The 20317-nt window shown below is 48.9% G+C and overlaps 1 protein-coding gene across 5 annotated transcripts; it reads left to right on the forward strand.

Moving 5' to 3' along the window:
- Positions 1–534: 534 nt before the first annotated feature.
- Positions 535–19085, forward strand: ASXL1 (ASXL transcriptional regulator 1). 5 transcript variants are annotated; one of them, XM_075516810.1, is made up of 14 exons: positions 540–676; positions 1310–1571; positions 5084–5156; positions 5629–5711; positions 8584–8692; positions 9820–9940; positions 10016–10113; positions 10439–10532; positions 10824–10976; positions 11391–11554; positions 11660–11756; positions 12247–12352; positions 12820–13435; positions 14177–19085. In XM_075516810.1, exons 4-14 carry the CDS (start codon positions 5656–5658, stop codon positions 17099–17101), a joined length of 4539 nt encoding a protein of 1512 aa, XP_075372925.1. In that variant the 5' UTR covers positions 540–676; positions 1310–1571; positions 5084–5156; positions 5629–5655; the 3' UTR covers positions 17102–19085. The 5 variants fall into 5 exon arrangements, with proteins under 5 accessions (XP_075372923.1, XP_075372924.1, XP_075372925.1 ...); XM_075516811.1 differs by lacking the exon at positions 5084–5156; XM_075516808.1 differs by lacking the exons at positions 1310–1571; positions 5084–5156 and having other exon boundaries at positions 535–676.
- The last annotated feature ends 1232 nt before the right edge of the window (positions 19086–20317 follow it).

The raw sequence follows: 20317 nt of genomic DNA on the forward strand, positions 1-20317 counted from the left end.
CCAGTTTGCCGGAGCCCGCTGTGCCGGGGCCGAGGACGCCGGTCACGCAGCGGCCTCCCGGCCCAGGCGGGGCCGCCCCTCCTGCCGCGGCCCGGGGGAAGGAGCGGGGCTGCCATGAGGCGGGGGGCGACGGCAGCGGCTGGTCCCGCCATGCCGCGCGGCGCGGGCAGCGCCCGCCGGGAGCTGTAGTCCGCCGGCAGAGGCGGGGCCGCGGCGGAGGCGGCCGCGGGGACTACAACTCCCGGCAGCCCTTGCGGTTTGTTTTCCTTCAAACGGGGCCCAGGCCCGCCGCCAGCCTCGCGCGCTTCGACCCCGCCCCTTCGGTCGCCGCGCGCGGGCCCCGCCGTGTCCCGCCGCGGCCACCGTCGCCGAGCCCCGCCCCCTCCCCCCCGCTCCCAGCCCTTTGACCCCGTTGTTATGTCGGGCCCGAGCCGCCGCCGCCGCCTCCCGTAGCGCCCGGAGCCGCCCCCGCCTCGCGCCCCGCCCGCCCCGCCCCGCGCGCCCGCCGCCCGCCCGCGCGCGCCCGCCCCGCCCCCGCCGCCGCCCGCCCGCCGCCCGCCTGCCCGCGCGACTAACGGTCCGCGCCCGCCGCGCCGCCGCCCCGCGCGGGAGGAGGATGAAGGAGATGAAGCAGCGGAGGAAGAAGGAGCGCACGTGGGCCGAGGCCGCCCGCCTGGTGAGGCGGGGGGGGGGCGCCGGCGGCCGCCGGGCCGCGGAGGGCCTGGGGCGGGCCCCGCGGAGGGGGCGCGGGGGCTCCGACGGGCCTCCCCCGCCCGGGGGCTGCGCTCGCCGCCGGCTCCGGCCCCTCCTCAAGTAACGGGGCCGGCGGCGCCGCCCGCGACGGGGTTGGGGGGGAGGGGGCGGGCGGGCGCTGCGCCCCGGCGGCGCGAAGCCGGGGGCCGGGTCTTCCCGGGGGCGGTGGCGCCGGTGCCTGCCGGGTCCCGCGGCCGGTGTCTCCTCCCCGGTTGTTTTCCTTCCCCAGCCGGGTGGGGAGGAGGAGAGCCCCGGGGGGGGGGGGGGGGGGCCGGGGCGCTGCGGGGGCGGTGCGAGCGCAGCCCCCGGCCCGCCGAGGGGGCTCTGGGACGAGCTGCCCGCCGGCCGGGGGTCCCCGGGGCCGCCGCCGCCGCCTCCCGCCAGGCCCGCGGCCGGGGGGCCGGGCCGTGGCGGGTCCCGGGCCGGGCTCTCGGGGAGGTGCCGTCCCGCAGCGGTAGCGGTTCGGTGTTTGCTGCCTCGGTTGTTGCCCGCAGCCCGGCACGGGCAGGGCCGGGGCCGCTCTCGGTGTGAGAACCGTTCGTTTTCTTCCTTTCAGATGGCTTAAGGCTGAGCGGGAGGAACCGGCGCCTCGGGAGAGAGGCCTGGCCTGGAGCCTGGGCAGTGCCGCTGTCAAAACTTTCTGGTTTAATTACTGAGGCTGCAGGTTTCTGCCGTGCACCAGCGGTGCCCAAAACGCAGGCGATGGGAGCGGCGTGTGTTCGGCTGCCTGTACCGGTGCCGGTACTGAGCCTCGGGGTCAGCATCGCTGCCGGCAGACGGTGTTTTGTCGCTTTTGGTTTTAGGAGACGTAGCTGCGGGTATGTCTTTGAGAATCTGCTTGTTGAAGGCTTAAACTTCCAAACCCAGATCTGCTTCGATGGCGTTTGCGTAGGTCTGTCGGAGCGCTGCTGTCATTTGACGGTCGCAATGGGAGAAGGGTAATTCCCCTCCGTGAGGCTTTTAAGCCGTATCTGTCTTGAACCCCGTTTGTAAACGAGGAAACATAAAAAGAAAAATAACTTCAGCGTCTTTCAGGTGGCGAGTGTGAACTAGTCAGAAGTTTGATCTAAGGGGTGCATTTGGAGGTGTTTAGGCTCGTTGCTTGCCACAGAGTGCCGACGGCCGCCGCTCTCTGCTTCTGCGGCAGGCTGGAAGGAGCTCGCTCTCTTTGGCCTCTGTCTCGGAGCTGCTCTCTCTCGGTGACGCTGATCTGTGCAGGTATGGGAGTGCCAGTACGTGGAGTGAGGGATGATCCGGCTGCCTGTGGCCGGCATGAACGGATCTCTGCGGTTTCCTCCCCGTAGCCCTGTCAGTGGTACTCGACTTGTGAGGATCCGGGGGTACCTGCTGTGTAGCATGCGGACGTCTGTAGAAAGGGATTTGCAGGGCTTGAGGGTGTTTTGTTTCTTTGTTTTTTCTTGCGTGTGTTTGTTTTGTTTCTGCCTGGCCAGGTTATGTGTTGGAGCACATGAGCTTTCAGAAGGAACAGTACGGGTGAGTCCAGCTGAGACTCGTGTCTGGTGTTGAGGATGTCCAGGATAGGTCTCGGTGCTCCTTCTCAGTAAGATTTGTTTGGCTATCAGAGTGTTTTCTTACCCCTTGCCAAGAGGAAACCTAATCAGACAAGCATCTCTTCCAGCAACTTGCATAATCTTTTGTGTGTAAATTATAATATTTTAGACCCACATGACTGTGCTTGAAAAACTGGGAAAGAACATAAGCTACCCGCTGTAGAACCTCACCGCAGGAATCTGGAGGTCTAGTACTTCATTGTGCGTTTCTCTTTGAGATCCTGGTTCTGTGAGCCAAGCGCGTCACTGCAGGTGGCAGGGATGCTTTCCTGGTAGGTGACCTCGGGGGCAGAGGCAATGCTAGGTGACCTTGCACAAAGTCACCTCATTCAAGTGTCCTGAGCTCTAACAGGTGGGGAAAAAAAAAAAAAATCAGTATTTATAGGCTGCCCAAAGCAGCGCACGAGGCTGTGACTCTAAAGCTGTCTCCTAGTACACCTCCCCACCCTCATTGTGTGATGGGGAAAGGTTCTCTTCACACACACAGTTCCTCTCGCCTGTCTTTGGCCCGGACCTCAGACACAGTGGGTGCATGAGATGTCTAAGCCTCAACAGCATCTCGGAGCCATTGATGAACCAGAAATAGAACAATCTCATGCTAGATTATCCACTTAGAGAGACCTACAGTTGCGTAGCTGCACTTCCAGCTTGCAGGACTGATTGTAAATCCACTAAAAATAGATCTTTATTTAACACTAGTCTTACATGTGCTCCCTGTCAAAATGCTTTTAATTTTCCTTTCTGACGCGCACTACTGTATTTTGTGTTCCTCTCGATGTTTCTGAGAATCATAGGCAAAAGTGCTTTTCAGTGTTGCTGCTCCTACAGAGCTAATACTATGCACATTCCATAAAATAAGCGTTTAAAGATTCATTTGAGCACCCAGAGCCATAGGACTATACAACAAGTGCTGTCGGAGCTAGATGTCTAGTAAATTAATTGGGGGAGTGATATAAACTTCCATAATTAGGGACATAGGAACCCTTGACTATCGGTATTATAAATAGCGGAGGGGAAAAATATCTTTTTGGGGGTAAGGAACAGCTAACGTTGTTGAGGTTGTAGGTCCTGATGGAAGGGTGACGTGGCACGGGCAGCGTCAGGCTGGAGGGGGATGGAGGGCCAGTGCTGGAGGTTGGGCTGCGGTGGCTAAAGCGGCAGGATCTTCTCTCCCCCAGCTCTTCCATTAAGCAGTCTGTACACTTAATATAGCTGTTGATTGGAAATTGTTCCCCTGAGCATGGATTCTTTTATCTTTATGTAAATGCTCATTCATGCTCAGTTTTGGGCTGTGTATTTTGCTTGCTGTGTCTGCCACTTGAGAGAGGTTTTATAAGCTGTGAAGAATTTCCGTATTTTTCAGAACAGGCATGTTCCATTTTGTGAATCTTGCACTGGGCTCGGGAGTGATGTGTTTCCCCTTGTCAGCTGTCTGCTCCCTTTGAGTGACGGGGGTGACAGTTCACGAGGAAGGCATGGAAACGTCGTAACCTATGGAGGTTTCTTGGTTAGTGAAGGAAGAAGTGTGATGGAACTGTATCGACTCGGAATTAAAACTGTTTACTCTCCCTGAATATGGCTTATCACTTTCTTTGGTCTTTTCTTTAAACTCCTTGTGTTTTCACTGTGGTTTCTCTCAGGTTACGTAGCTCTCAAATTTCCGTCCCCTACCAGGTCAGCACCACCGATGCTTATGGTCTTCAGGCATCTGAAAAATACATGTTGGGTGGATATGACTTAAGAAATTCCTTTTATCACAAAATATAGTTGAAGTGCAGAACTACAATGAGGTGGGCTGGGGTTTTCTTTACTTGTGGAGGTTGGAGATGGTATGGAGATGCGGAGGTTGGAGATGGTATGGAGATGCCAGTGGTGCCCTGCACAACATCTCTTTTGCGAATGTCCTGTCCTGTCACTCCAGAAGGCAGGCTGCAGGCTTCGTGCCTTGCCACGGTGCTGCGGTGACTCAGTTCGAGATGTTGCTGGTATAAATGGGGCATTTGGGTTCCTCCACTGGCTTCGCACGCAAGTCAAACTGAAAGACAGCATCGTGTTGCTGACTCCTCTAAAGCGTGGTGACAAAAGAAATCAGGATTGTGCATCATCGTGGCCATTACGTTAGGGGAATTTAGACCACAGTTACGATCGAAAAGTTCCCGAGTGAATACCCGTTGCTGCTTTTCTTGGATGTTTCAGGCCACGTCCTGTGCCTATATCGCTGGTCTTTTTGCTCGATCGGACCCAGGGCTCTGTTGAGTTCAGCGTCTTTTGCATTCAGAGAGCAGAGCTGTCTGCTTCACTGGAAGGCGCAGGAGACAGCGCGTGTTAGGCAGCTGTAGGGTAATCTGCTCCCAAAGAAACATCGTGGTTTACATCTACTGCAGCTTATTTTTGTTCATTGTTTCCTGTTTATGTGGGTAATCTTCTTATCCACAGAAATGTCCGGTCCTCTTCTTGAATCCTTGAGTTCTTGCTTCTAGACATTTTGGAGCAGTAAGTTCCACAGGCTTTTTTAAAAAAAAAAAAAAAAAAGTAATAGCCTCTTTAGTTCTTCACATATAAGTGACAATTCTATTCTTCATATAATATATGGAAGGATGAGTTGTTATTTATTGTATTGCCTTTTTAATATCTGAATTTACTCACTTTCTTCCAAAGGCAAGCAGTCCGAATCTTTTTAGTGTCTTTAGCCGTAATTTTTTTCCGCATCCTTTACTGTTATTGTTGTCCTTTTCTGAATTCTGTCTTTCTCTGACAAGAATTCTGACTCTTACCCGTGGTACCCTTCTTGAGATGGAGCGAAGATGAAATGAATGCAGTAATCCATGGAAGGTACGCTATTGAATTATGTAGTTGAACAGTAATACTTTTATTGGCAGAAAAATAGTGGATGCTTTATTGAGAGGTAGGAAGGTATATGGCAGGGAGAGCATTTTACATCATGAAAAGTCGCTAGCCACTGTATAGTTTTGAAGGCCATATGTGGCAGCAGCTCGGTCTAATGTATATTGAAGTCCGTGGTAAAGCTTCCACTGGTTTCATGCTATGGGGTCAAGGCCAAATTCTGCTGCTATTTCTCTCCTTCATGTTTGTATTTCAGTTAATTAGGGACCAGATTAAGGTAAGCCTTTTGTGATGCTTACCGTGATCTAATCTTGAGGTAGCCTGAAATTTTTAGCGTGTCTTTTGCAGATGAATAAAGTTTTAAAAGGCATATTATTGGATCTGAACCGCAGCTTATGGAGTAGTTCTGTGAGTGCAGAAGCAAATTCTGTAATGACACGTGGTCTTTCTCTCTTTTCAGGTGCTGGAAAATTACTCTGATGCTCCTATGACCCCAAAACAGATTCTGCAGGTCATAGAGGCTGAAGGACTAAAGGAAATGAGGTTAGTATTGATGATCTTGTCTAAAACATAGTGTGGAGCATGGGGGAGACTGCATATGAAGGCTTGTGTTGCTTTGTGCAATTCTGCCTCATCTTCAGCCCACTTTTCTTCTTCCTTTTTTCTCCTGCCAGCATGGTAATTTCAGATGACAGTATAGACATTTATGTACAGGTTGTGGTTTGGGTTTTTTTATTTGACAATAACTGGAAGCTGTTCTTGGATTTTTTGATAACATACAGGGTTCCCTTCATCCATCTATTGTAAAATAAATGCCTATTGCAGATCAGACTCCTGCATTGTGTTGTACTTACCACTTACTTGTATGCTTCTCTCATAAGTAGCGCCCAGTAGTTTCTGCTATTGTGACTCTAGTTTGAGAACAGTTTAAGTTTTGTCTCCTCTGATGCTTCATTTCTAGAGCAGACATTACGTTTTAGGAGACTCAAAAAAGTCATCTTTATTTTATATTACTATACTGGCTTCTGCTCAGATTTTCGAGCACCGTGATAGCGCAGCTCACGCTGTTGCGGCTCTTGACATTGACCGGAGGAGATGCTCATCTCGATGTGGGTTTCATATGGAAAAGAACCTCATACGGAGCCTCGGAAACGACAGGAGTGGGAGACTGTTTTCCTTGGTTAACTTCCTGTGAACTTCCATCTGTTTCTTTGACAGTAGTAGAAGAGAAGTACAGAGTGTCTTGCAGATCAAAGAAAGTAGGTAACCGTGATAGTCCGAATACCTCAGTTAGTGCTGCGTGGCAAAAAAACCCCACGTTTGACTACCAGGGACAGAAAGAGCAGTCTCTTTTGGCTGCTGCCCATTGACCTCTGGGGAATCCAGATGCGTGGACTGTTTCTAGTCTTGCTTCCACCTCACCTTGATTCTGTGGACTGTTTTCCACCGTGGTGTTTGTGTTTCCTGAACCTGTACTTTACCCAGCTACGGAAGGTAAACTGTTTCCTTCTGGGACCTAACAACTCAAAATGTTAGCTTATTTCTGCTCCTTATTTGTGTCTGAAATCAGGAAACAGCTGGATGGTTTGAACAGTGAAAACTGGTGATGCATACAGGGGTGTCATGTGTAGGAGTTGCCATTGTTTGGAGAGGGACGATGCCGGCTTGTGTTGCTGCATCGATACCGGAGCTGTTGGAACGCCCACCTGCCACTGGCGATCCTTGCCGAGGAGCTCTTTGCTGGTTTGGGTATGGGTGGTGGTTTCACAGCTCTGAGCAGAATTCAGACAGGCTTTTAATGAGGACCTTCGTATAGCTTTGTTTTAATCCATACTCTGCACCTTTCTGACATCAGTCCTTTTACCTAAGCAGATGGTTGAAGATGTACGTGCAGAGGCTGTCCTCTGCTAAAGGTAATAGCAGGTCTCTTTTCACACACATAAATTATCTTGGTGCTCTCCCAGTTTTGATAAGTGACCTGTCACAGTATGTAACTAAAGACCAGATTTTGAAGCATGTGTCAAGTTAAATCCCACGGAGCTAAATCGTTCCTGTAAGGCCGGTGTTTTTCCCTTGGGATATCTGCTTTTCCTTCCCTGGTCATTAATTCTCTACTTTAAGAAAAGACTGTTTTCTTCAGAGCGTAATTGTTCACAGAATAAAGGCAGTGATCCTGCCTGGCTAAATATGCAGCGGACTTTGCTGGTACTTGTATAGAAGCTCTTCCTGAAACTCCATTTCCTGAAGGAAATAGCTTGGTGGCTCGAGATGTTTTTCCCTTTGAATCCATACTGAGCCAGCGTTCCCTGCTTTGGGGGTCACGCCGGTCTGTTGGGAGGGCCGTGTTCCTTACGGGTGGCATTAAGGGTCCTGCGTGGCTGATGCTCGAGCCAGGACGCTTGGGCCCAGCACCGTTGCTGAGTTCTAGCTCCTAGGAGAGTTTTAATTGTTTGCTGCTTTTCTCAATTCAGGGAAAACTATTTATTTTGCCATTCTAAGAAAGTGTGCTCTGTGGCTGGTTAGCGTGCTTGGAGCGTCTGTTAAACACAGAAGGGAAAACACTGTCTAACAGGACAGAAGGCTGGAAATTTTTTTCATAGTATCTAAAAGCGATACAGGGTAATTTTGTCTGTTGCCGAGGCTTGTGAAGAAATGTCCAAAAAACAAACGCATTCAGGGTGGAAACAGAAATTGTTCTAAGTTTTCGATTTGAGAATTATTTTCTTTGAAGTATTTTGTCTCAATCCGGTTTTCAGTTTCACTTTTAATAATAATGACATCGATACTGCCTTAATGTCTCTTCCAGGTAACTTTCTGCCTGCACATGTGTGACTTAGTGGAAAACATGAGATTACGTGGCAGAGAAGTTCCATCAGCGTGAGTGTAGGGTGGTTGCTTTAACCAGGGAGTTATGTAGGACTTGACAAATTAGTGCATCAGACCTTATATACCTAACTCTGCGAGTGCAGTTTTGTCTGTGACACGTCAGGGAAGACGTTCCAGAAACGCGTGTGTGTACAATTTATGCTGGTTTTGTTTACATCTGTCTGCTGCTGAATAAATCTGGGTTTTTTGTAAAATCAATCCGACTCTGAAAGTTTCAAGCAGAGAAAGGGAGGAAACAGGTAATAAGTTAGAAATGTCTAAAAATGGCTGGGAGTAACTTTAAAATTGGTATAACATTTCCTGTTTTCTGCCAGTTGCTTCGCTGTGATGTGTTGAGGCTGATGTACAGGTCAAAAAGGAAAACAGTAATACTGTTCTGACTGAAGTGCCCATCCCCTAAAGTTAATGAGCATCATCTCTGTTCCCCTCAGTCAGCTAAAGGATGCCCATTTAAACAGATCTTTCAGGCTGTTTTCTTGGTAAGGCCATTTCTTAAAACTTAACTGTTTTCTGCCTTTCTGTGTTTCAGTGGCACTTCTCCCCTAGCCTGCCTCAACGCCATGCTCCATTCCAATTCAAGGGGAGGTGACGGACTCTTTTACAAACTGCCCGGACGCATCAGCCTTTTCACGCTCAAGGTAAATGCTGAGTTCCTGCCCTCAGCTGAGGGCCGAGGTGCAAGTTCTGCTTATTATGCATAGCTGAGTGTTAAACTGTCACTGAGCATCATATGAGCTGAATGTGCTGCATGCGAGATCGTCATGTGAAAGAGTGTCTGGAATTCATTATTTCATTAGAGCTTGTACCTTTCAGCTATATTCAGTCATATATGATAAATTCCTTTTAAAACCCCCTATTTCTTGAATTGCACAAGCAAGATAAATCCTCTTATTCCAGTAGTTGGTGGCCAACTCAGGTGGCTGCTTATCGAAACAGTCCCGTTCACTCCTTTTCTGCCAGCCACGAGGGAACACAGCCAGCCAATAAATTAAATTGGTCCGAGAGCTTGTAGCTACAAGTAAAATCTTGACAGGAAAATGTGTATTCATTCTTCTGGTTGTTTGTTTTGTGTCCCACTGCATTCTGTGTGTATTTAGCATCACCGTTTTCCTCAGATGTTGAGGTCTCTCTGGAACGTTTTTTATTTTTAGTTTATTGTCTCGGTAATCTTAAATGTTGAAAACGTTTCTGGTCTTAGGCTTTTCTTTTGCATTGTTTTGTACTGTTGGATTCCCTGATAAATACCAGCTTGATAGACAACAGGTATCTCAGCTATTTAATTTGCATCTTTTTTTTCTGCTGTCAGAAAATTTTGTTGAATTGCCATATTTTGCTGCAAATAGATGGCACTGAAATGGCTTTGATTATACAAGTAGTAAATACATCTCTTAAGCTTACTATCTTAGTATTTGGCTACTCTGATGCTACTTGTTCTTTTGTAATAAGAATGAGATACTTCTCTTTAATAGAAACTGCTTCCTTGCAGAAATTTGCAACGAATTATTAACGTTACGTATTTTGGATATGTTTGAGTTACTCATCTAGGAGGTGTCTATGAAGTCTGCTGATAGTTTAGATGACTTCTTTTCCGCTATAAGCCTAAATATACTTTAAAATATCTTTCTGCATCAAGGATTAAAATAGGGAAGATGAAAAAAATTAAGCTTAAAAACTGTATCTGCTAAACCGTCTGTTCCCATTGGTTTCAGTCGTAGTGGTTGGGGAGGGAGGACTGTAGCCATCCCAGTTCTGTTTGCCCATTTAGAAGGATGCCTTGCAGTGGTCTCGGAATCTGTCTGTGCCAGAAGGGGAGGAGCTGGAGGATACAGCAGACGCAGAAAGTTGCGAGTCCAATGAAGCAAGCACTGTGAGTGGTGATAATGATGGTAAGTGTCTAATGACATTAACCTTGAACTATAGGACCTACTTCTGTGTCTGACCGAGAGCCCATCTCTTTTCAGTGTCTCTTGATGAAACCTCCTCTAATGCCTCGTGTTCCACCGAATCGCAGAGCAAGGGACCCGCTACTACCAGGGAGAGCTACAGAACCGCCTCCCAGGTAGGAAAAAGTGGGACTAATGGGAAGCATGAAGCTTCTCGAGGGGAGCTAGTTGGGTGAGCATGACAGACTAGTCGGGCACAGGTGCCTCAGAGAGAGTTATGGGGCTGTCTCCTTAGGTGGGGAGTTTGCAGTAATGGGAGGGATCACATACAGGGAGGTAATTTTGAATTCTCTGCTATTCATAAATGTAATGGCACCTGAAGATTTACCTGGGAGCTAGGTAGTTCTTTAACTGGGGAACGTGCTGCTTAGAAGCTTATTTTACCCCTCTATTAATGTCTTTGTTCCTTTGTTTTGTTTTTGGTTTCTTTCTGGACCACAGACAACCAAACAAAAGAAAAAGACTGGTGTAATGCTGCCACGCGTTGTCTTAACACCACTGAAAGTAAATGGGGCACACATGGAGTCTGCCTCCGGTGAGCATTGCTTTTGTTGGGGTGGTTTTCTCATGACTGCATAGGTAGCTCTTAATCAATTGTCCGTAGTTATCTAGAAGTTTGCCTGAGGGTTTCTTTAGCACTTGGTGAGAATGCAGGGGACTGTAGAGAGTTGTGTACATGTTTAACGCCATCAAAATAGCTGGTAACTGGGTAATACCCTGTAATAGTGGATCTGTTATTAGCAGATAATTCTTGTATGGTAAGCCACTCTCCAAGTTGGGCTTCTGCTGTTCTTTGCATATTTTTATGAAATTGGTTTGCTTTTAGGCTTCACAGGAAGGCATGCTGATGGGGAGAGCAGTAGCACATCCAGCAGCAGCAGCAGCTCTTTGGCCCTGTGCAAAGCCACCTTGCGTAGTAGAACAGAAATAAACAGGGATCCTCCACAGCTTCTGAGAGGTATCCGAAAGCCCACAGCTGGTAGGTGCTTCTGATTAAAGTTAGAAGAATAATTGGCCATAAAAGCAGGCAATGGTGAAGCCCGCGTGTATCTGAGAAAATGCCAAGGTTCTCTTCCTTCAGGAGGCGTATGACGATCTTAAGGCTCGCAAGCCAGACCTTCCTCCCTCAACATTAGTGAGATAGTTGTTTAAACGTTTGCCTACTCTGAAGAGCAGCATTGAGAATTGTACCTGAATGTGACCTCATATCAAAATTCCAGATGCACGTCTATTAATTAGTGTGTTTGAGACTCTTTCTTCATGCTTGAATACTACAGTCTTTTCTCATATATCTTGCTCCTTTTGCTGTAGTAGTTTGACATGAATTTCTTGCCCATAATGCTGAAATACTTTTATACAACGTTTATGTTATTTGCCTGTCCTTAAACTTCAGGGCAAATGAAACGAAACAGGGGTGAGGATATTGACTTTGAAACACCTGGTTCCATTCTTGTCAATACAAACCTGCGAGCTCTGATAAACTCCAGAACCTTTAATGCGCTCCCATCGCAGTTTCAGCAGCAGCTGCTTTACCTCCTTCCAGAAGTTGATAGACAGGTATGAGGGGGCAGCACTTGGGTGTTTTCCGTTCACTGCATTGCCTCTTGCTTGCGGAACGGCTGGAGCAAATGTTTTCTGTTTGTCCTGGGTTTGTCCCACTAGGTTGGGGCTGACGGGCTGATGCGTCTCAGTGGCAGTGCTCTGAATAATGAATTCTTCACCCACGCCGCGCAGAGCTGGAGAGAACGACTAGCTGATGGTGAGTGGGTTTGCTTTCCTAGGTGGCTGGAGAATAGGTACTCATTTTATGGGATTTTTTTGTTTTTCTTTTACAGTTAATGAATGGGAATTTAGTCCAGCTTTGCAGTGTATCTGGCTATGTTGCCCCCAACTTTTTGTCTTTTTTTTTTTTCTTTAAAATCAAAGATGCGTTTTCCTTTGGTGCCATGGGACCTTCCGAACAAAGTGGTGGAGGTGTAAAGTAGTGCCAGACTAATCTTTCCTTAAATGGTGGCCTGTGCCTGGTAAAACATGATTTGTTTTTCAGGCTTGCTTGAGGCTGTGTGACCATTGCCCTTAGGGAGTTGCAGGCAGCACGTGGATCCACAGTAAAGTGGAGAGCAGGGCGATAACAGAAAATCTGTCGCTCGTATATATAGCCACTGTACTGTACTGTTAAAACACAAAAGGTTGCATTTGCAGAATCAGTTTGGTTTGGAACTGAATTTCAGTCTCTTGCTTCCACGTAGGTGAATTCACCCATGAGATGCAAGTTCGAATTCGGCAGGAGATGGAAAAGGAAAAGAGAGTGGAGCAATGGAAAGAGAAGTTCTTTGAGGACTACTATGGACAAAAGTGAGACATTTTACCTCATCTATCCTGTTTTATCTGTGTTTGTGCAGGTGGCAGAGTGTGTTTCTGCTTGTGGATACCTGAGAAGATGCAGCATAAACTCCTTGAAAAAATACAGGTTGTGGGTGAATCATTCAGGCTGTTGCTCCATGGAAATCCTTGGTGGAATTGGCTGGGTCACAGCAGAATTTTGTAGCCTATTTTGTTTCCAAGACAAGTTAATGTTACTCGTTTTCCATCACAAATCTTTACATTTTCTTATTTTTCTCTTTCCCTGTGATAGTAATGTGGGATAGCAAATGTATAGGTTACCTCGCTGCAGGCTGACTTGATGAGGTCTTGATGAGCCTCTGCTTTGTAATCTGTTTGTTACTCTGTACGGTGGTGACAGTACAGCTATAAGTAAAAGATGAAACGCTTAAATTAGGATGGGCTTTAGCTTTTAGCTAGTTTTTATGTTTGCCTCATAGGTTGGGCTTGACCCAAGAAGAATCCCAGGAGCAGAATTTGGTGCAAGAAGATGCTGAGAACAGGACAGGACTGTCTGTGAAAGGAGAAGCAAGACTGCCACGCAGTCCTTCTACACGGCAGAGAGATGGGCACTTCAAGAAACGCTCCCGGGCCGACCTGCGATGCAGAGCCAGGAGGAGCCTGTACAAATTGCGTGAACCTGAGCAAACAGAGACTTCCAAAGAGACTGCTTCTGTGGGGCCAGATTCCTCTCTTCATAAAGAGACAAAGCCTGAGATGGACCTGAAGAAAGATGACCTGACGAGCCCTTCGGCTGCAGTACTGAAGCCGGAGAGTTCAGAATTGTACCTCTCTCCAGAGACTTCCAAATTACACAGTAAATCGGAAGATCTGTCATTGGCAGCTGCAAACAGAATTCCCAGCTTGCCCCAGGAGAACTCTGCTCGGGAGTCAAAGGACCAGAAGAGGAAATGCTTTGAGGAGGCTGCCTCTGCATCCTTCCCCGAAAAGAAGCCCCGGCTTGAAGATCGTCAGTCCTTTCGTAACACAATTGAAAGTGTTCACCCAGAAAAGCCACAGCCTACTAAAGAGGAGCCAAAAGTCCCACCCATCCGGGTAGGAAAGAGAATTATAGCTGCTTGGTATCTCAGGGCTGTCATGCTCAGTAGCATCAAAACATTATTAAAATGTCAAGTGTTGTCATCTTAAGAGGGGAAGTGGTAGGGCTTCATTGGTAGAGCTGGCTAAGTACCTCTGATTACCGCAGTTTACTATCTTATTTAGACAGGCAAAGAATGGAAAAAGATTCCAAGGTCTTTGCACAAGAGCACAGGGTAACCTTGACTTACTCCGTTGGTTTGCGTTTCTGTGGATACAGAAATCACTTTTCCTGAAACTAGCTGACTTATTGCAAAAGAGACCTTCAAATCATGTTCTTTATCCTGTGTAGTTTCTCAGTTCCTTTCCTTTCGGGCAGAATCTTAGTATTGCTCCTGACTTTTCCCATTTTCACTAGAGGTTTCCATCTTGTCATCTTCAGGGTAGTCATCCTGATGTAAAGGAGACCATTTTGATTTCTGAAGATCTGAATGCAAACCACTCATTTTGTATTTGTCTGCTGGCTCTGGTAAAACAATGTTAATATTAAGTGAGCTTTACACATCGCATGACAGAGCGCATCAGCAGAGGTTACGGGGAGCACGCTACTTCTCTGCCAAAATTAGCTTTTAAGTTGGGATTTAAAATTTTTGTTGAATTTTTATCACAAGAATTGTGATGAACAGATGCTAATAAAAGACATTTCACTGTCTGAAAATGGTCAAGTGTTAGAACTAATTGCCTTTCCCTTTCTTTCAGATTCAACTTTCACGTATTAAACCACCCTGGGTGGTTAAAGGTCAGCCCGCTTACCAGATATGCCCCAGGATCATCCCCAACACGGAGCCCTCCAGCCGGGGCAGGACCGGGGCCAGAACACTCGCAGACATTAAAGCCCGTGCTTTGCAAGCCCGAGCCCAGCGAGAAGCTGCTACAGCTGCCATTGGAGGTGGGGGTGGCCCAGGTGGAGGGAGAAGCACTGACGAAGGAGGTGGTGGAGGAGAATCCAGCAGCCGGACAGGGCACAGGAGATCAAAGAGAACTCATGGAAAGCGTTCGTCAGATCTACAGCGAACACAATTACTGTCGTCTCTCCATCTGAATGGAGAAAAGGCTAACTCTGAGGTGGCTGCTCAGGAGGCTAGCACAAATTCCTTCCTCTCTTCAAGACAAGACCCCTTTTCTTCAAAGAGTGAGGGAAGTGGCGTTCTGGAACGCACTGCAGGCACTAGCTCAGGGGAAGCTCAGCCTGGTGGTGGTTCACCTAGAAGGCAGTTCTGTGGTGCTTTGATTGGGTCGTCCTCAGACGATGCGACTTCTGAGAGGCAGGAGGAAAGCCCTGAGCAGCTCGTCTGTGACCCAAGGACCGAAACCCCATCTTGTGTTGCATCACAGGAGAGGCAAAGTACAAAGCTGAAATGCGTGGTTCCTCCAGTAAACGGTCTGTCTTGTTCTCAGGTGCAGGGAGCCGTGATCAGTCCTGCGGGAGACAGGGTGGTGCCAGAACTCAAAGATGCCAGTGCTCCCGCCGTACAGCTGGATTATCATTCTGACGTAAAGGAATATTCCTCCAGTTGTCCCGCTCTTCTGCCAGAATTGTCATCGGGCGGTAAAGAATGCCAGGAGCCAGAAATGGTATCTAGATTTAGATTTAATGGCTCCAAAACGTTTGTGGAAAAATGTGTCGCTGATAGTGATAACTCAAAACCAGTGACTCCTGGAGTGGAGAAAGCAGTCCCTGCACTGTGTAACTTTTCACACCTGCAGGCAGAGGAAGAGAGTGATGGCAAACGAAGTAACGAAGAACAGAATACAGGGTCTCTGGTGAAACCCTCTTTACGCGATGGCTTTATTTCTCAGAATAGGATAGATACCTCTGAAAAACTTCTGCAGCTGAGGGAGAGGTGCCCCAGAACAGAACCAGAAAACGCACGTCAGCCACTGAGAGAGACTCCAGAGTTCAAGATGAACGGAGATGATGAAATACAGAGTACACACAGTGAAACAACAGATACTGCTTCAGATTTTGAAGGTGACGTAGCTGATGAGAATATAGAGATGGATGTATGTTTCAGAAGTGTCAGCTGTAGGGAGGTGGCTGGGAAAGACGACTCCTGTCACAGCAGCACTGAGAGATGTGGTAGGATTAGATCAAAGTCGTCTGTGGAAACAGATAGTCTGGCCTATGCTATGGACTTCCCTGCAGTCGCAGCGATGAGCACTGCACCTCCATCTCAGAGATGGGGACCACATGCACCATTGCCTCAGAAACCTGAGCGGCCGACAGGTTCTGCTCGGCCCGTGTCCTCTATTGAAACCAACAACCCTTTGGTGATGCAGCTGCTTAAGGGGAACCTTCCACTGGAAGAAGTTCTCCCAGTATCTCACGCCAACATCAAGCTGGAAATTACGCAGCCACTGCTGGACAAGCAGTCAGAAAGCCTCTCCCTGCAAATGGAGAGAGGTAGCAGTTGCTATTTTGGCAAAGAATCTTCACCAGATGTAGGAATAAAGACGAGTGCCCTAAGCAGGAGTGATGACTTCCACTCAGTGAGATCTTCCATAGATCCCCAGGAGAAGAAGTGCGGATCAGGGGCAGCGTTGCCTGGAGCAGAGGATGCGGAGGATCAGTCTATTCCAGAAAAACATTCCAAAGTTGGGTCGACTTTAAGCTGCCAAGACCAACTGGCCAATGTGGCAAGTGCCTCTCAGAAGCCTGAAGAGATGGGCCCTCGGGAAAGAACATTTTCTTCCTGTAGCTTTGAGGAGCAAAAGGAGTTGCCCAAGGTCCATCGGGTGCCACAGCGCAACCCATTAACAAGTGTCATCACAAATAAAAGTCCGGAGAAGTTGAATGCCTCTACGGAGCCTCAGTTTTTATCTCCAACTGTAACGTCTCTTGGTCCAAATCAGACAGGGGGTACATCGGTCAATAAAAATTATGTTGGAGTTCAAGGCAAAAAACTCTTTGGTTCTGGTTTTCCTTGCAACCCCAGTGTTAGACTCCATCACTCCAGGGCTTTGGATCAAGTTCCAGCCATGGGAACCTTGTCCCCCAGCAAACAGATTCCTCTGAACAAGAGCTGTGCGTCAGGAGAAGGAATGCCCGCTGCAAGGGAAGAATGGACTTCAAAGCAGCAGAGCAACACCCTGGGAGGAGTAAAAAATGAGAATGCGTTGGCCTGTGGCAGCCCAGCCAAGAGTAACGCGGAGAACCGGAAGGATGCAGCACAAAGCCCCGTGGAGCTGACTGAGCAAAGTGTTCCGCTGGTCATGGACTTGCCATTTTTTAAGTTTTCGAGGGAACCAGGAAAAGGACACAATCACCCTTTGGAGCCTTCTTCCATACCCTCTCAGCTCAATATCAAGCAAGCATTTTATGGGAAGCTTTCTAAGCTGCAGCTTAATTCCACCAGCTTTAATTATTCATCCAACACTCCAGCTTTTCCCAGAAGTCTTGCTGGAAGCATGATGCAGCTAACCCACAAAGCGAACTTTGCTGCAAACCATAATACGTCCCTTTCTGTGCAGATGTTTGCTGACAGCAGCAGCGTTGACGAGATATCGTTCAAGTGCTCGTGCAGCCTTAAAGCCATGATCATGTGTAAAGGCTGCGGGGCCTTCTGTCACGATGACTGTATAGGACCCTCTAAGCTTTGTGTATTGTGCCTTGTGGTGAGATAATAAATTATGGCCATGGGACAAACTGTATATTCAGTGTGTGTATTTTGATAACGACTGATCCTAAAACCTGTACACAAAATACTATTCTGTTTATAGTAGAAATGCTATTACACTTTGTTTTGGTGAGGAAAGTTGACTTGCCTTCCCACTAAAATCTACAGCGCAAAACCCGTTCTTGCTCACGGTTACACTCCGCTGTCCGGGCTGCGCCCCACTGGAGCGACCCTTCTGCTTAGCGCTATCGTGGAAATACTGATTGTGCTCTGGTACGCGTGCTGAGGAGAACACCTGAGCGAGAGGCAGTTTGCTGTGGCAATCCGTGGACCCTCTGCCGAGGAAATCTTTACATCCAAAGGAACTGGAACAGGGTGTTTTCTATTTCGGGGCTGCGCTAGGTGAGGCCCTACAGTCTTCCACTCTCCCCTTCTGCCATCTCCATTCTTGGTTTGCGTGGGAAGTACCGCTGTACAGTAAGTGTCAGCAAAGAGCTGCTCTGCAGGTGACGGTTCTCTACGCTCTTCGGATGCTACAGCAGAACGTGGTGCCCAGCAAAGCACTCTGCCGGGGGCTGTAGAGCCGTATCCAGCTAACCTATACCCGATGGAGCCGACTCGGAGGATGCGAGAAGAGGAGGGAAAAAAAAGTGGCAGGTGCCAACCGAATGCCTTCTGCTGGTCTGCAGGACGATGTGTGGCCCGGGGAACTGTGTGCCTGGCTGAACTCTTGGACCAGCCGATGTGACTGCCTCTTTTGGCTGGCTTGCCACAAACTAGCGTGAAACGTCGGAGGTTCCTAGAAGCTCATTTGTGTGGCCAGCGATCTCTGCATTGCAGCCCTGCAATGAGGACCTTAACGCGACAGCATCTGACCACTTGCAAGCGTCTAGCTGTGCATCTGTGTGACGATCATCTAACATTTAAAGCAGTGTTTTTTCCTTTTTTTTTTTTTTTATATTTTCATTCTTGGATGTATAAAGTGAATTATTTGGCTCCTGTAAGTATCCTCTATGCATCTGTTTGATCATGTATTTATATGTTGTACACAGTACTGGCCAACTCTGTAAATGGATGTAATGTACATAGAACACAAAGGGTTCTTTTTTTTCCTTGGATTTTCAGGCTCTACAGCAGTATTGCATTAAAGTGGTGTTAGTTATTAACCTGCATCTGTAGTCAGAGCCACTGTATTCTGTCTTGCCTAACGTGAGGCTCAACATGCAAAGGCGTCTCTCGGTTCTGACAGCCTCCCTCTCTGCCCGGGCCTCCGCGCTGCGTTGTGCAGGTGGACTGTGATGTGCGGACTCGGGGGTGACCTGATGGGATTTGCCGAGTCGAGCGTACTTCACCGGTCGCTCCTCTAAGCTACCGCCGGTTGTTGCTGTAACTGAGCTCCTCGAGCGTGGCCGTGGCTGCGTTGCAAGAAGGTGAAAATCCTTGTGCATCCATAAGATTGAGAGCAGAAACGTGACTCCCTCTTTGGAGCGATTACTAATCAAGAGTGAATTGCTTCAGTGGGGGAGAAGTCAGCTGTTTTATTTAAGCAGACAGTAGCAAGAATCGTAGGGCGTTTGTTTTTATTTTTTCTTCTTGTCCCTTTTCTAGCTCTATCTTACCTCCCTTGACCATGCACTTTTTTTTTTTTTAACCGTACAAGTCCCTATTTGAGATGCGAGCCTGAGGGATGCAACAAGTTTAGTCTCGGAAATGGTTTATCCTTAACGCATCTGACAGCCTCACGTCGCGGGAATGAGAGAGCGACGCCCGTGCGCGCGCACCCCGGGATGAGCGGAGCTGCGGCCTTGGTGAAGGCAGAGCGGAGGCGTGAAACCTGCTTACCAAAGATAGGGAGCGGAGCCGGGGGGCTGGCTCTGCCTCCTTTGGGGCCACTGTAGCGTACAGATGGAACTGGTCTGGTTTGCAGAGCCCTCGGGGGGGCCTGCTCATGTATGTCCCTTGTGCTATTGGAAAAATAAACACTCTGTAAAACCTGCACTCGTGGTTTCAGTCCTCTGTTTCTGAAATCCTCTCCTCTGCTCTCTGAGGCAATATTGCTTTTCCTGTCCTCTCTTTTAACTGGGAGCGTTCTTGCGCTCTGCTCGGATGATTCAAAAGGGGGGCCGCGTTGCCGTCTCGCCTTCGTTAAATCAGTTTTTATGCGCTTACTGAAGACGGCGCGCCCGCTGCAGCCGCTGCGCCTGGCTCTTGGGAAGCAGGACCCTGAGGGCTCCCAGAGCAGCAGCGTGGCTGCGGGAGCGAAGGCTGCGGCTGCGCGAGCCCCCCCGCAGTAACGGGGGAGACCCCAGCCCTGCCGGGTGACGCCCCTGGGCAGCAGCACCCAGACCGGCCCGCGTGTCGCCCGGCAGATCTTGCTGCTGCTGTTGCCTGGCTTTTCTGTTACCGTCTTACTCGATTGTTGGATAAATGGATCTGAAAATGTTTTCTAAAGAGCGTAACAACATGATACCGGTTATACTGTTTATTGAAACTACCTGTAAGCTTCCTTTATTGATGCGTCCTTTCTCTCTCTCTTCTAGGTAGTAAGAAAAGAATAACGAATTATTACATTACGTGGCTGGGCCCTGGTCTCGTTGCGTGGATCTTCCGCGAGGCAGACGGTGATCTCATAAACTGGGCAGCGGGGCTGTGGGAGTGTTTAGATCCGTATGGTGATATAATATCCGACTTCGTTACGTTCTGTACTGCTGCAGCGTTGCAGAACAGCGGTGACAGGGCCCAGTTCCTCCCCGTCACCGATGCCAGGGGTTGGTGGGCAGGAGCGCAGCAGCAGCGAAGCCTAGCTGCTGCTTCTGCTTGCTTTAAAAATCTCGGTGAGAAGGAAAAGGGGGCAAAGCTGAGCATCGCCGCGTTTGAGTGCAAAGGAAGCTCCGTCCCAAGCGTGGGAGAAGGTTTGTGGTTTAGAGCTCTGCATCGCTCCCGTCGGGAGTCAAGATTTACCTGGATGTGAACGTCGGTCCCGGCTGCAGCCCTCCGGCGGGAGGAACCGACCCATCGGAACCCAGCCGACCTCGGATGCCTCCTGCGCGCCGGCAGCGTGCTGTGGCACGAGCCGCGGGTCTGCGCTAGCGCCGGAGCCGTGGCCAGGGCTGTGGCTCTTCTGGCACCAGCTTTTTTGGGAGAAAAAAAGGCTTTTGTGTTTTTTGGTAGTTCATTGATGTTCTCCTGGCTCTGGCAGACTTTGTCTGCAAACACAGGTGTG

This window comes from Mycteria americana, chromosome 14, assembly GCF_035582795.1.
Source record: "Mycteria americana isolate JAX WOST 10 ecotype Jacksonville Zoo and Gardens chromosome 14, USCA_MyAme_1.0, whole genome shotgun sequence".
NCBI lineage: Eukaryota > Metazoa > Chordata > Aves > Ciconiiformes > Ciconiidae > Mycteria > Mycteria americana.

Excerpts from the sequence above, each read along its gene's own strand:
- ASXL1 (XM_075516808.1), top strand. The coding sequence starts at position 617 with ATGAAGGAGATGAAGCAGCGGAGGAAGAAGGAGCGCACGTGGGCCGAG. Across the intron at positions 11,555-11,659 it reads TTCCAGAAGTTGATAGACAG|GTTGGGGCTGACGGGCTGAT; the intron begins GTATGAGGGGGC and ends TTGTCCCACTAG. Across the intron at positions 13,436-14,176 it reads CAAAAGTCCCACCCATCCGG|ATTCAACTTTCACGTATTAA; the intron begins GTAGGAAAGAGA and ends CCTTTCTTTCAG.